Source organism: Maniola hyperantus, chromosome 6 (genome assembly GCF_902806685.2).
Source record: "Maniola hyperantus chromosome 6, iAphHyp1.2, whole genome shotgun sequence".
NCBI classification, from domain to species: domain Eukaryota; kingdom Metazoa; phylum Arthropoda; class Insecta; order Lepidoptera; family Nymphalidae; genus Maniola; species Maniola hyperantus.
In genome coordinates, this window is record NC_048541.1 from 2,183,912 (window position 1) to 2,200,187 (window position 16,276).

General features: G+C 39.4%; 1 protein-coding gene across 1 annotated transcript in view; it reads left to right on the forward strand.

The window, feature by feature from the left end:
• The window catches only part of LOC117983171 (proton-coupled amino acid transporter-like protein pathetic), a 30,328-nt gene that overhangs the window by 2,579 nt on the left and 11,473 nt on the right, over positions 1-16,276 (forward strand). The window contains exons 3-5 of the mRNA XM_034969650.2: positions 5,573-5,817; positions 10,786-10,998; positions 14,897-15,028. Of these exons, the coding sequence (XP_034825541.2) occupies positions 5,573-5,817; positions 10,786-10,998; positions 14,897-15,028 (590 nt within the window). The remainder of the gene's footprint in view (positions 1-5,572; positions 5,818-10,785; positions 10,999-14,896; positions 15,029-16,276) is intronic.

Genomic DNA, 16,276 nt, shown 5'->3' on the forward strand with positions numbered 1-16,276 from the left:
TGTTTTCCTAAATAATTATTTTAAGTATTCCAAGAATCATGAAAATGGATCCTGCGTAATAAATTTACAAAAAAATATCTGTGAGATTTTTATAACTGAACGCATTACGAAAAGCAAAAATAAAATTGTAATTTTTACAAAAAAACCTGTTAATGAAGATAAAAACTGCGAACTTTGTTGAAAATTTAGCTAATCCCACGTGTTGAGTGTGTTTAGGCGGGATTACACGGCTGAGCGAAACTCAATTAAAGCTCCATTTAAACGCGTTGGTATCTACTAATTACTTACTGGCAACACGTAGATACAATCAGTACCCTTATTATAAATGCTAAAGTGTGTTTGTTTGTTGGTTTGTCCTTCAATAACGTCGCAACGGTGCAACGGATTGACGTGATTTTTTGCATGGGTATAGTTAAAACCTGTAGAGTGAGATATGCTAATTTTTATCCCGGAAAATCAAAGAGTTCCCCACGGGATTTTTAAAAACCTAAATCCACGCGTACGAAGTCGCGGGCATCAGCTAGTTATTTATAAACTGCTGACTGACTGACTGGTTGACTGACTGATCTATCAACGCATAGCTCAAACTACTGGACGGATTGGGCTAAAATTTGGCTTGCAGATAGCTATTATAACGTAGAAAGGATTTTTGAAACTTCGACGCCTGAGAGTGGTCAAAGATTCAAGCAAGTAATTTAATTGTCTCTGGTCTGGTCTGGTGGTGAGTTAGGGCTGTGGCTAAAATCGTGCCGCTAAGCGATTTAGCGTTCCGTACCCGTAGTACAAGATTTTACGTCTCACCAAACCAAACCAAATTCGAGAGTCGAAATACTTCCGCGTTACAGTAAACTGGATCTTATAAGCCTTGTTTTAAAGCTCAAGTTTGTCTACACTTCTACAGCCAGCGCTCCAAGCGGAAACACTGCGAAATTAAAATCAGTGGCATTGAATATTTGACTTCAATTCAAGGCTGTTTAGGTCCATTTTACTGTAACGCGGATAGGGCCGTGGCCCATGTGGTGTTAGTAAATAAGTACACAATATTTAAAAACTTAAGAACTATGTTAGTACGTACAGCTTATGATATTTATCTTCAACTATTCGTAGGTAAAATACTCGCTTGCAAATTACTCCTCTGTAGATTACTTTCTTGTAGATTCCCACACATCTCGGTTTTCCTATTAAATATGACAAACTTGCGATATAAAATTCCAGTAGGCCACATGCTCTCGTCCATGAAAACACTTAACTTATCCTTAGGAATATAGAACTTATATGCCGCATAACCTTTTTTCTGTTTCATATTTACGCTTTCTACGACTATAGACGACGATAATAGTACCTACGTTTCCTAATACACGTATTCATAGGGGGTGGTGATTAATAGCTATTTACACAGAAGCTTGGAAGGGCTGGGCTTCTTCAGAGAATCGCAACATTTACTTATTGTTATGACGTCATGCTAAAACCAACATGGTGATATGATAAGGAAAATGAAGACGAAATTGAAACAAGATTGATTTCAAGTAAAAGCCTACTCTCACTCAGCTTATTATTGAAGATCGATCGTAAAGGAAAACATTTTCCCAATAAGTCACGATGTATCCAATCTCGTCAGTTTCCTAAATGAAAATTGGCTTAAAAGCTTATGTCAAAGATGTTATAAAAGTTCAGATGGAGAAAGCTGTTCGTATTTTAAGAAGGAAGAAAAATTCTTACGCATGTGTGTGATACGAATGTGTAGCGTACACAGACTACTTACATAAATTAATTATCTAATTATATAAAAGGAAAAGGTGACTGACTGACTGACTGACTGGTCTATCAACGCACAGCTCAAACAACTGGACAGATCGGACTGATGCAGGTAGCTATTGTGACGTAGGCATCCGCTAAGAAAGGAGTTTTAAAAATTCAACCCCTAAGGGGCTGAAATAGGGGTTTGAAATTTGTGTAGTCCACGCGGACAAAGTCGCGAGCATAAAGAATATGCACTTTTCGGTAAAACGACACCTACAAACATGCTTCAAAACATGGCGGCCCGTTCCCAGTCTATAGAAGACTTTGGCTTGCTCATCATCACCATCATGATTATCAATCGATAGACGTACCGGTTGGACAAAGGTCTCATGTAGGGGCCTAAATACGCCAAGGTCCTGCGACGCCTGAATCCAGCGGCTCCTCACGACTCGTTTGATGTCGTCTGAACACCTAGAGGGGGTCTTCCAACGTTGCGCTCTCCGGTGCGAGGGCGCTATATTCCTTGGCACCCAAAACGTCTATCGATTTTCCGAACTATGTGTCCTGCCCATTGCCATTTCAGCTTTGCAACCCGTTGAGCTATGTCGGTTACTCTGATTCTTCTACGGATCTCTGCATTTCGGATTTGATCACTTAAGCTACGTCTTTGGTTTATACCCATCTATACAGAGTGTAACCAGAACGCTAGCAAAAACGAAGACAGGTGAAACTACTGATGATTACTAATAGGTATATGATAATACCAAAAAACTAAAAAGCCGCGAAAAAATCTAAAAAAATATCCTATATTTGGTAAAATTTCACGATATACATACACGATACGGGCAAATAAAACATCTGACTGACGCTAGAGCTCAACGAACGTTACATAAGTAGGCCATTCGGAGTTAATGCTACGTCGTAGGCATTGACCCGAGTTTTGCACGCTATACCTACATTGCGGGATTGAAGAATACTAAATCACTAAAACTACAAAATGAGGCAAATGGTTATTGGTATTGGATTGTGTTTAGGTAGTATAACAATAAAGCAAAGTTTTTGCTAGGGTTCTGGTTACACCCGTAGAATAAAATACTCACAAATTCATAGTGGAACAATTTTTCAGCCATTCCAAGTAAGTACTTATACAATTACTAAAAATACTGTAAAATCTTCAGTTTTTACACATTTATGCACCAATAGTTTGCGCAAATCGAACGGAACTGACTTGGTAGATACCTACTTGGTTTAGGTATTGTTATCACTTGCACTGGCTCCAACGGTCACTAACCCGGGGTATTGATCTCGCGCCACATGATATTGGACTTTATATCAAATAATTACGATTTATTACACAATAACCGTTCCTCTCGTCTGTCTTTTATTGTAACTACACTGTAACAGAGGTATTGAAGAGTAGACGTTCATGAAAAAAATGATTAGTTATAGGTAGCTTACCTACGATCTCTGCTATTTTTAAATATTTCGTCTGTTTACCTGTCTCGCTCTTTCCCATGCATCGTAACGTTTGGCCTTTTTCACGAGTGCCCAAAAGGAGTATAATGATTTCAGGGTTCATGTATGTACGTATGTGAGTTTCTTTATTCCACCATAACTTCTGAATGCCTGAATAAATTTGAATGTATTGAGTATCGTTAGAACTCTTAACGGTCTATAATTTTTTAAATTCACTATTTTACTTTTAATAAATTACTTTTTACCTTCTTATAGATAGCTCGATTTTGGCTGGGCAGTCGTGTTTTTAGGGTTCCGTACCTCAAAAGGAAAAAATAAACCCTGATAGGATCACTTTGTTGTCTGTCTTTCTGTCCGTATGTCCGTCGTGTCTGCCAAGAAAACCTATAGGGTAGGTACTTCCCGTTGACCTAGAATCATGAAATTTGGTAGGTAGGTAGGTCTTATAGCACAAGTGAAAGAATAAATCCGAAAACCGTGAATTTGTGCATCACAGAAAAAAAACTAAAATGTGTTCATGAACAACAACATCACAGAAAAAAAATGTGTTCATGAATTAATTATAGTATTTTTAATGGGTGGGTATATGATATGAAATATATACCCACCCAGTACACCTACTTGTAACTTCTAAAACAGATTTTCAATTATTTTTATGCATAATAGTTTTTGATTTATCGTGCAAAATAACGAAAAAATACTTCTGTAATACGGAACCCTCGGTGCGCGAGTCTGAGCCGTACTTGGCCGGTTTTTTATTTGAATGTAGAGGGAATCTTCAGAACGAATGAACAGATTTTGGAAATTCTTTTACTCATAGATATAGTCCGCGATATGTCGAGATGGCAATCGGGGTGTGAGGCGAGAGGATGCCTTGCAGACCCGCACGTCACCCGCGCTCGCCCGCACCGGGTTAGCGTGGGGGGTGTGCGGGGCGTTCCAACCCCGATTGCCCTCTCGACCTGTCGCGTACTTTCTTCTTGTCTTTCGTCTGATCTCTACAACGCCACGGCCACGGACAGATGTTATTCTTATAGACAGACAAAACGGCCAAACTTATTTAACACCCCACTTTGCGCGTCCGTGGTTATAATGTCCTTCATTAAGTGAAAAGCGTAATAAAACTTGCTATTATGTAGCATTAGGCAATAAACATTAATTACCTACTTATATAATAAAAGCGGTTCTCGCTATCGGGAGGTCTAGGGTTCGATCCCGAGCACGCACCAACTTTTCGGAGTTATGTGCAACTAGCTGATGCCGGCGACTTCGTTCATGTGGATTTAGGTTTTTAAAAATCCTGTGGGAACTCGTTGATTTTCTGGGATAAAAAGTAGTCACTCTCTGGTTCTTTGACTATACCCATGCAAAAAATCATGTCAATCCGTTGCTCTGTTGCGACGTGATTGAAGGACAAACCAACACACCTACAAACCAATAAACCAACAAACAGACACACTTTCGCATTTATAATAAGGGTACTGATTAAGTAAATAACATATCAAAGGGAAACATTGTGAAGAAACCTACATGCCTGAAAGTTTTCCATAATGTTCTCAAAGGTGCCTACCAATCCGCACTTGGTCAGCGTGGTGTACCTACTATCGTCAAACCCTTCTCGTTCTGAGGAGAGACCTGTTCTTTGTAGTCAGCCGATGGCGAGCTGATGATGATGATGGTCTTAAGAAGTCTGCTCCATTACAGATTGGCAATTATTTATATCCGGGGAACATATTGGTACTCGGTGGAGCTCAACTGAAGGGGGGCTGCTGGTACCCCTGGTAATCCTGACTCAGATCAGACACCTCAAGTTCCTGGTGCCGTTCTCGGTATTTGGCGACCTGTGCCTGCTCGTGACCTGCTGCAACACTTTCCAGGAAGTGTGAAGTCTGCCAATTCGCAATTGTTCAGCGTGGTGTACTATAGTCAAACCATTCTCGTTCTGAGAAGAGACCTGTCCTCAGTAGTGGGCTGGTGGCGAGCTGATGATGATGATGCAATGGTCTTAAGAAGTCTGCTCCCTTACAGATTGGCGATTATTTCTATCCGGGGAACTTATACCCGGTGGAGCTCTACTGCGGGGTGCTGCTGGTACCCCTGGTACTGCTGACTCAGATCAGACACCTCAAGTTCCTGGTGCCGTTCTCGGTATTTGGCAACCTGTGCCTGCTCGTGACCTGCTGCAAGTTGCAACACTTTCCAGGAAGTGTGAAGTCTGCCAATTCGCAATTGGTCAGCGTGGTGTACTATACAGTCAAACCATTCTCGTTCTGAGGAGAGACCTGTCCTCAGTAGTGGGCTGGTGGCGAGCTGATGATGATGATGCAATGGTCTTAAGAAGTCTGCTCCCTTACAGATTGGCGATTATTTCTATCCGGGGAACATATACCCAGTGGAGCTCTACTGCGGGGTGCTGCTGGTACCCCTGGTACTGCTGACTCAGATCAGACACCTCAAGTTCCTGGTGCCGTTCTCGGTGTTTGCCAACCTGTGCCTGCTGGTGACCTTCGTCGTGACCTGCTACTACACTTTCCAGGATATACCCAACGTGGCCAATGTGAAGCTTTTCAATAGTGTCCGAGGATGGCCCCTGTTTTTGAGGTGAGGAAACGTGCCATATATAACAACTTTTAACAAGTAATTTAAAATTTATTTTATTAACTTTTTTTTTTTTTAATACAATAAAACTTAAAGCTAGCCTTATCTAATTACTATATAAATCATGACCGCGTGGAATGGTGCCAAGAATACTGGCTGCATTTCCGCGCTGGACAGCCAGGCTGATCCGTTGCGCAAAAAATGAGCCAGCCCTTCTGTCACCAGTTGAGGCTATTAATCGCGGTGAAATGTCTCGTAAAAAATTTTTTGCACTAAGACTCCATGGCCCCAGGGTCTCCACGGCAAACGGCACAAAAATGTAACTCTCTATAAGAGAGGCATACTTGCGCCGCTTGCCGTTTTCAGCTGTTTCTGCTGCGGCTCCCGGTCTTGATGCTGTCTTCCTGATATGACACGGGGCCAATGTGTCAACGCAAGTTGCGTCCCACATTAGCGCCCGTCCCCGTTCCCAGGGAACCAGCGTCAATCCATCAGGTCTCTTGCCATCATCCCGACTAATCCCTGCCGGCTCAATGAGCGCAGGAATATTTATGGTGGCAAGAACTCTTTTAATTGTATCGTTAAGAGAGCCATGCCTAAACAGCCTACCGCTTTGGCAAGAGAGTCCGTGGATTCCAAATTTATCAACCTCTTTTCCACACGGACATCTGTGCTGATGGCACAGTGGTGTTCCCAATCTGAGACCTAGAGCCACACGAAAACTTTCGTTATCTAGTTTTTATTAACTAGCTAATGCCCGTGACTTCGTTCGCGTGGATTTAGTTTGAAACAACCTTGACCACGATTTAATTTTTTTGCGTGATGTAACCACAAATTCACGGTTTTCAGATTTTCCCCTAATGTCTATAAGACCTACCTACCTTCCAAATTTCATGATTCTAGGTCAACGGGAAGTACCCTGCAGGTTTCTGGACAGACAGACAGACGGACGGACGGACAGACAGACAACAAAGTGATCCTATAAAGGTTCCGTTTTTCCTTTTGAGGTACGGAACCCTAAAAATGAGTGATATTGGGCGATGAATAATGAAGATCAATGGCACTTTTCCACCCACACATTATGCTTTAAAACGTATTAAGTATAAAATTAATAATTTTTAGTATATTTTAAAGTATATTAGTTATTTTAAAGCTTTTAAAAGGAATACAAATCATAATAAAAACCTCCGCTCGCTCTCAGCTTCATTGAGTGTTTTTGGTAAGTGCGGTAAATCTGTTGTTTTTGAATTCATAAACCGGCCAAGTGCGAGTCAGACTCGGGCACCAAGGGTTCCGTACTACAGTAATATTTTTTCCACATTTTGAACGATAAATCAAAAACTAATCTTACTTTGAAAGTTGAAAATACTACTATTTGTTCATGAACACATTCTAATTTTTTTTTATTATGTAAATAACCACAAATTCACGGTTTTCGGATTTTTCCCCTTACGTGTGCTATAAGACTTACTTACCTGCCAAATTTCATGATTCTAGAACAGCGGGTAGTACCCTATATATAGCTTTCTTCACAGACACACAAAACCGAAAACCGTGAATTTATGGTTGTACTAACTTCTGCCTGTTCTGGGGGGGGGGGGGGGGGGCACCTACTTGGCATAATGGTCTAAGATCCCGCTATAGAACGACCTTCACCGAGCTGGTTAATGGATGAAACGCATTTTAGATTCAATTTAATATGTCAATAAATATATTGCATATGGGTTGCCTAAAAAATTTCAGTCCCGTATATGAGTAATAATTTATATATAAATTAATAATTTAAAAAAAAAAATTTTTTTAATCATTTCACCGGTTTGTTTAATTGACAAATTTCATACCAATCGAAAGTATGAAGTCCATAGAATATGCAAACGTTATTTTTTCCCCCGGGTAGGCAGGTATAAACAAGTAAATCGATACTAGTAACTTGCACCGCGTTAATGAATAAAAGTTAAATGAAAATAAACATTATTTCATTAACCTAACGTTTGCATATTCTATGGGCTTTATACTTTCGATTGGTATGGAATTTGTGAAATGATTAAAAAAAATTGTTTTAATTATTAATTAATCATCCTGGACTGAAATTTTTTAGGCAACCCATATGTAGGTAATAGATATATTTATTGACATATTAAATTGAATATAAAATACGTTTCATCCATTAACCAGCTCGGTGAAGGTCGTTCTATAGCGGGCTCCTATACTATAAGAAATAAACTTTGAAAATAAAAAATTGATAAATCATACATTTTTTGAAGGTAAGTAAAAGAGAGATAGGTCTCCGTCTCAATGACCCGTATTACGGCTGATCCCTCTTCATATTATGAGGCTTGCAAGTTCATTTCCAATCACTGCGTCTTACAACGCTCATATAATAAACTCATAATACACAATGAACTTCATTTGGGAGAATTTCGGCACGTTGTTTACGTGATACGCATACAATATAGATAAGCTTCGTACACACGGACGCTTTTTTGACGCGCGTTAAAACGCATTTTAACTATCTTATGGTGACAAAACGCGACGCGAGTAAATAGTTCAAAAATGCTACATATTTCACGCCGCTTAGAGATTCACTACACTCTCTTTCTACTTCTCCTCGTGAAAGATAGAGAGAGTTGCAAGTCCATAGACATTTGCCTACATTTTATTCTTGAAATATTGTTTCGGGCATAACGTTTTTACCTGAATCCCACGGCTCCCTGCGACTCATTTGATTCGTCACGTCAGTCCACCTAGTGAAGGGTCTGCACTATGCCAACGCTGCGCTTTCCAGTGCGAGGTCGCAATTTAGCACCTCGAGAGCCCAACGTCTATCGGTGTTTCGAACTATGAGCCCTGCCCATTGCCACTTCAGCTCGAAATTTCAAAGTCAGTCTTCTTTTCGATTGTCAGTTGTTGGGTTTGTCAGATATACCTAGTGGTGATAATTATTTCGCAAACTTAAAACTAAAGCTTCCAAACGCGCCCAAGTCTGAGAAGAGCCCACAACAAACTCAGCCGGGTATTCTTTTTAACCGACTTCAAAAAAAGAAGGAGGTTCTCATTATTATCACCACTTTACGTTTTCGTGTAAAAACGCTTTAAAAAATGGTCCTTGTGAACGAGGGTGAATTGTACAAAAGCCTGTAGAGACCTCGCGAAATTTCCCTTTGTTAAGATTTTTTAAAGTCCCAGCACATTTTACAAATCTCTGCATTTAACTGCTTAGGTGCCTAGTCCTTCAGTATAATTTTTAAAGATATGAGCAGAATAAACTTGATAACAAAATAATTAACTTGACTAAATTATGCAAACGTGTGAGACGCCCTCTAAGATTATCTATACGTATAACCGTAGCTGTTATAGCCTAGTGGTTAGGACGTCACCCTTCTAATCGGAGGTCGGGAGTTTGATTCCGGCCACGCACCTTTAACTTTTTGGAGTTATGTGCGTTTTAAATTATTAAATAAACCTGCATGCCTCAGTTTTCACAGAATGTCTAGGTAATCCTGTTGGCGCTATAACAACAAATAATAAGAATTTCAAAATTTCGGCCATGAAAAAAAGTGTCATATTTTCTTGTACGATGGTACGGAACCCTATGCATGTAAGCCGATTCGCACTTGACCGATTTTCAGTACCTAATGGGCTGGCGATATGGGTTGATCAATGAGTTTTCAACACGATTGGTTTAAAGCAAGTACCTATAGATACCTACTTAAATAAAAACTAATGGTCTTCTAAAAATATTTTTACTAGATGACGCCCGCGACTTCGTCCGCGTGGATTTAGGTTTTTAAAAATCCCGTGGGAACTCTTTGATTGTCCGGGATAAAAAGTAGTCTATGTCCTTCCCCGGGATGTAAGCTACCTCTGTACCAAATTTCATCAAAATCAGTTAAACCGTTGGGCTGTGAAAAGCTAGCAGACAGACACACTTTCGCATTTAAGTAATATATAATATTAGTATGGATTATATTGTATCGAAATAATTTCTGCTACTGAAATTGTGTAGGTACCTCTACCTATTGAAGGCAATAATAATATTCAGCATGCATAGACCACTTAACTCGATTTTTCGACGCCTACATTGGACATTACCTGCAGGGCGATACTATATCACGAGTGGGTAGGGCTAATATGCGGCAAATCACCTACGCTGAGTGGAATTGTTGGTAAATATCTCATGTGGTATAGGTACAATTTATTTTCCAAGGGCAAATATAAGTCGCTTCTCGTAGAAAGGTCTTTGACAGCTTATTCGCCCATAAAACCTACTAGCAGTGGCGTGCACAGGATTTGAAGCTAGGGTAGGCATTAGTTAGGTAGAAACCTGTTTACTGACAGGTCATAATGAAAAATATGCATTAAACTATTACAACTGGGGTAAGCAGTGCATTTATGCCTCTATGACCTGCACGCCACTGCCTACTAGTACCTATATTTTGAGTAGGTACCTACCTACTGCCAGCCACACAGCGCTTGTCATAATTAGACGGCACAGGTAGACTAAAGCTGGGCTAGATGTACTAAGAGTACAGATAGATAAGGATATACCTACTTGCTTTTAGGATTCGGTCCGAGCCTTTGTTTGAATTGCGTTCCTTTTTTATTCTACTACAAGTTAAGCCCTTGAATGAATGACTGACTGACTGACTGGCTGACTAATCTATCAATGCACAGCTCAAAGAACTGGACGGATCGCGCTGAAATTTGGCATGCAGATAGCTATTATGACGGAGGCATCCGCTAAGAAAGGATTTTTTTTAAATAAAATCCCTAAGGGGCTAAAGTAGGTGTTTGAAATGTGTGTAGTCCACGCGGACGAAGTCCTGAGCATAAGCTAGTATAATATAAATGTCCAAATTGGTCCAATTTGCAAATTGGGCGGGAACCCGGGACCTCCCACATAGAGGTATTATAAGACTACAACACTCACCACTGCACTGGAGAGGTCGTTTCATTGATTTCTGTTTTCAGTACAGCTATATTCGCGATGGAAGGTATCAACGTGGTGATGCCAGTGGAGAATGAAATGGCCAATCCTCGACGCTTTCTGGGCTGCCCTGGAGTACTCAACAGCACTATGGTGCTTGTGGCCATTCTGTATGCGGTGGTCGGACTGTTTGGATACCTGAAGTATGGAGACGAGGTTTTGGGAAGCATCACACTGAATTTGCCAGAGGAAGAGCCGTGAGTATTCTCCTGAAACTTTTTTATGTTTTCATAAAACACCCTATGCAACCATAGATCCTAATTATGAGTTTGAGAATTCATTATTTTGTTTACTTTTTTTTACACTAACAGTTAACTATGGAAAATAACATTTAATTTGAATCTTCCTATTAATCATTTTATCAATCTCACAATTTAAATTGTACAGCCTGTGTCCCCGCGCAAGCTTAATAACTTATGGGCTTTGAACCGTGAGAGAGAGTATTACAGAAATGAGAAACCAAACGCACGCCGAAAGATTTTTATGATATCACGTATACCTTAGCAGATAAAAAGAGCTCTACCCTTTACTATAAAGCTAGGTTTGTTTGTTAAGTACCACCTCAACAAAAGATATTAAAGAAAACAGCTGCTTTTGCAGAAGTGACGTGTTAACGTTACTTCCGTCTGAAAAAAGATCTGAGTTACTCTCAACGGGTTGTTTCCGTTGAGTCACACCCCCATGAGTAACACTGTGACTCAACGGGGAAAAAATCCTCTTGAGTCCCACTGAGACACAAGAGGAATTCTATATTTCCCGTTGAGTCACACCTACATATTTCGTGTGTAACAAGTCACAGTGTCACACGTCTTGTTACACACACACACACAATATGTAAGTAGGTAATAGGTATCAACGGAAAAATAAAATTCCTCTCGAGTCACACTGGGATTTTATTTTTTTCCCGTTGAGCCACAGTGTTACTCACGGGAGTGTGACTCAACGGGAACAGCCCCTGTCAACTCTCAAGCAATGTCTCAAGGCACGCCTAAAGAAGTTTTACTTCAAATTGCCTAAGAAGGTAACTGAGGTATAGTTACCTTTTTAGGCAATTTGAAGTCAAGTTTTGTGAAGAATTTTGTCGAAAATAAAGATGCCATTATTTTATGAGTTATTTACGTCCTACCCACTTAAAACGTCGCCTACTCACCTATTTCTCAGACAATTAATATCATTTAAATTGAGAAAGTTTTCACATTGAGTTTCCAACTCCCAATTTAAGTAACTAACTTCATTTAATGTCCGTTGGGAAATAAAGTAATGATTGAAATATTCAGATTTCTTCAATGTCGGCTGAATATTTTGATTGCTTTTTAGTCTTAACGAGATATGCTATTTGAGTCTGACGAGGCAAGATTATTAGACGTCTTTTTAACACCCCAATTTATCGTATTCATTCATTATTACGCTTTTCTAACGGGGTTATTAGCGCTAAAAGCTTCAGAAGTTACCTGTATTTAAATGCCAGTTGCAGTGGGTTGATTCGCTAACTCAGTGTCTTCTTCTTCTCTTGTTTGTGGCTTTTTGTAGTGCTAGACCAGCACAATAACTTAGTGTCTAATACAGTATGATAGCCACAGAGCTCATTTGACATTTATTTTTAATACATTGAAAGTTTTCTACAAAAAATTCTTTTACTATCACTCAGTGAAGCAGCAATGTAGTACCTACCAACCAATGTCGAATGAGCTCTGTGGCTATCATTCAGTGTTAGACACTGGTAGACGGTAGTACATACAAATTCTTTGACACTGAGTTACCGAATCGGCCCACTGGTACACCCTATTAACCCATTTGCGTCCATTGTTACCTACACATTAGGCCTTCCTGCGAATATGACACCATGCACGGTCCTCCGCCTTCCTCATCGACCGACCTACTTACCGCTAAATTCTTATTTTGTCTACTAACTAGGTAATTATGTAGGCAAGTAAACATATTATAGACTAAGACCGTAGTACGAAGTACGTGCCAGACCTTCATTATTTTATAAAAGCTGAAAGTTTCTCTGCGTATAATAGTCCCCAATACAGGGAGGAACGATCAGCGACTATAAAGTTGATCTTGTTCACATACCTAATATGTACACAGTTCACACCCTTTACCCCAATTGAAATAAAACTTTAAAATACCGCTGTATTGCGTTCAGAAAAAAACAAAATGTGTAGTCATACCATAAAGTCTTGCACTCGGGTGCACATGACTTATAAGTATTTTTCGCAAAAAGAATTTTTATGTCGAGCACCCCTATAAATCTACCACCTAGCGAAAAGTTAAAATACGAACCGTTAGTGTAGAGTGTTCAATTTTATAACTAGGAGCATTTAGGTCCATTTTACTTTGAAGTCTGACATCGTAATATCAAAACAATACGAGGTTACTCGTACGGGCGTTCTAGCGTTTGGTGCACCAAAGTTTCAAGTAGGTATGCATCTATATCTTCTATACTTCTATATCTATACTATTATATAAAGAGGAAATGTCGTTAAGTTTGTTTGTACGGGGTAATCTTTGGAACTACTGAACCGATTTTAAAAACTCTTTCACCAGTACCTAGAAAGCTACATTATTCCTGAGTGACATAGGCTATACGGGATCTTTAAAAACCTAAATCCACGCGGGCGAAGCCGCGGGGATCAGCTAGTTGTTCATAAAACAAAACCACGACCTAAGCGTGGGCGAAGTGTGGGAATTTGTCCTACCGCCCACCCACGAACCCCTGACTGAGGCGTAAGTGGGATGAAGCATTTCACAGATAGGATAGCATGTGAAAAATCACGTGAAAAACCTTTTCATAATGTAACACTAATGATAATCACGAAGCAAAATGTCACAAAGTAAAATTAGTATGTACCTACTTATGTATATTTTAATTTCCCACGCGCAATCACGTCATCGGTTCGAGCTAAAGAGCAAGAATTTCATATTTAAGAGGGAAAATGATCTAGTTTAATCAATGTAGGAAACAATCCTTTACTGGGTACGTTTTTACGTTACGTAAAGTTCACTTTCTGTGAAAACTATCCTGCAAAATATCAACGCTATTTTATTAAGCATTTTCTAGCAAATTATTCAATATCTATATCTATATTAATATCTATTTCATTTTTCTAGCAAACAAAAGTAACCGCGCAAATTGAAAAATCACTTTCAGCGATCATTATAATATAATCGCGAGGATAAAATCACCTGTGAAATTACTGTGAAGGAAAATAATAATTTCACCAAAATGATAATGATTTAAAATTCGCTAGTAGGGTACATATTTTGCCCATTAGTTATTACTTCTTTGTTTTTTCTAAAACTTCTATTCTGCTTAACATCTACATATATTATTATTTTAACATTTAAAGTTATGAGTTGGGAGATAGATCAAGTTTTACTAAGTGTAGGTGTGTAATTATAATAATATTGGGACCGATTCTCTTGTACACAATCTCTAAACTAAACTAAATTAACAGGTCTAAATCTAGTGCTATCCTTTGACTTAGACGTGTCATTTTAGTTTAGTTTAAAGATTGTGTACAAGAGAATCGACCCCATTGTGGCTAATTCCATTGTACACAATCTCTTAATTAAACTAAAATGGCACGTCTAAATCTAATGCTATCCCTTTCATAATGTTGCTTGCGGAAAAGGATGGCACTAAATTTAGACCTGTTAATTTAGTTTAGTTTAGAGATTGTGTACAATAGAATCGGCCCCAGTATGTACCTAAGTATAATATTACGAGTGTTAGGATGAGTGTTAGATTATTGTTAAAAGTTGATCTGATTCGTTTTTCTACCCATATTATAATTATTGTGAAAGTGTGTTGCCTGGTTTGTCCTTCAATCACGTCGCAACGGAGGAGCAACTAATTAACTTATTTTTGCATGGGTATAGTTAAAGACCTGGAAATTGACATAGGCTACTTTTTATCCCGGAAAATCAAGGAGTTCCCACGGGATTTTTATAGACCTAAATCCGCGTTGCCGGTCTATCAGGAATTTGTTGATCGATGCGGTGCGGTTGTAGAAAAAGGAGGGTGGAATGAGGTCAAACACTCCCCATTATAGATGCGACTTTCATTTTCACTGTCCCATTTTGTTTCAGCCTAGCACTAGCAGCGAAGATCTTAGTGGCCCTAGCAGTGTTCTTCACGTATTTCCTTCAGATGTACGCCCCCATGGACATCATGTGGTCGCGCCTGAAGGAAAGATTCAGTGCAAGGTTCCATAATGAAGGACGGTACAGTTAGTACAAGATTGAACAATGCATTTATCGTTTATCGTTTCGTTTACTCCTCACGGTCAATGTTTACGTATTGTCCGGCAGTATGAGTTGGCCATAACAGTCAGTATTGGACTCATCGAGTAAAAGAAATAGTAAACGTGATGGTCCAACTCTCGCCACAATTTGTCTCTCTTACACGTTCGCAAAAAAAGGGGGACAGATATACGCTGCCATTTTGTTGAGTTTGGCATTTATTATTTCGTTTATTGACGTTTTTGACAGATTGACAATGACAGATTGACAGCGTGACAATGACAAACAAGTGACAGTCCACCACTTAGTCTATGGTGTGTGTGTCTATGGTAATTTGTCTAAGATCACTAAAAACCTCAAGAAACTTGTGTCCAGAGCCAAATTTTCATCAGATTAAAAAAAAAGTTACCGCTTTCTAGTCTGTTACTCTGTCATTGTCAGTAAAAAAATAAATCAAAACAAACCAACGAAACCAACATAACCTTTTATCATAACTGAAACTGAGAGTTGAGACTGAAACAAACGGAACAATCGCTTTAGTTTTAACTAGAAAACTGAAGTTTTACTGATTATTAGGTATATATTATTGTACGTAATACAACTTTGTAGAAACAACTTCGACAAGGAAGCTGACAGAAAAATAAGCTGGGCTGGGCAGCATTTGGAAAATTGCGTCAAGTCTTCAATTCGTCGATACCCCAAAGCCTAAAGACGAAAGTCTTTAATGAATGTGTCCTACCTGTGATGACGTATGGTGCTGAAACGTGGACACTGACAGTTGGCCTTGTCCACAAGTTCAAAGTCGCTTAGCGGGCTATGTTGGGTAACTCTGAGGGACAAAATCCGTAACAACGAAATCCGTTGGATGACCAGAGTGACTGACATAGCCCAACGAATTAGAAATCTGTACTGGCAGTGGGCAGGCCACGTCTGCCGCAGAACCGATGGGGCAGACGTGTTCTGAAGTGGAGACCGCGTATCAGCAAGCGCAGTGTGGGACGACCTCCAACCCGCTGGACTGACGACCTTAAGTAAGTTTACTCTCTCTCTTCGGATCACGCTCACATAATGTACCAATTACTAGGTAATACAAATCTCTTGATCTGAATTTGGACACATAGACAAGTGGCCAGGTTTGAAGAGTATACCTAGTTAAATCATAACATAACTTCATATGTACCTACCTACTTAAATAATTACTGTCTACTAGGTACCTAGCATTAAATG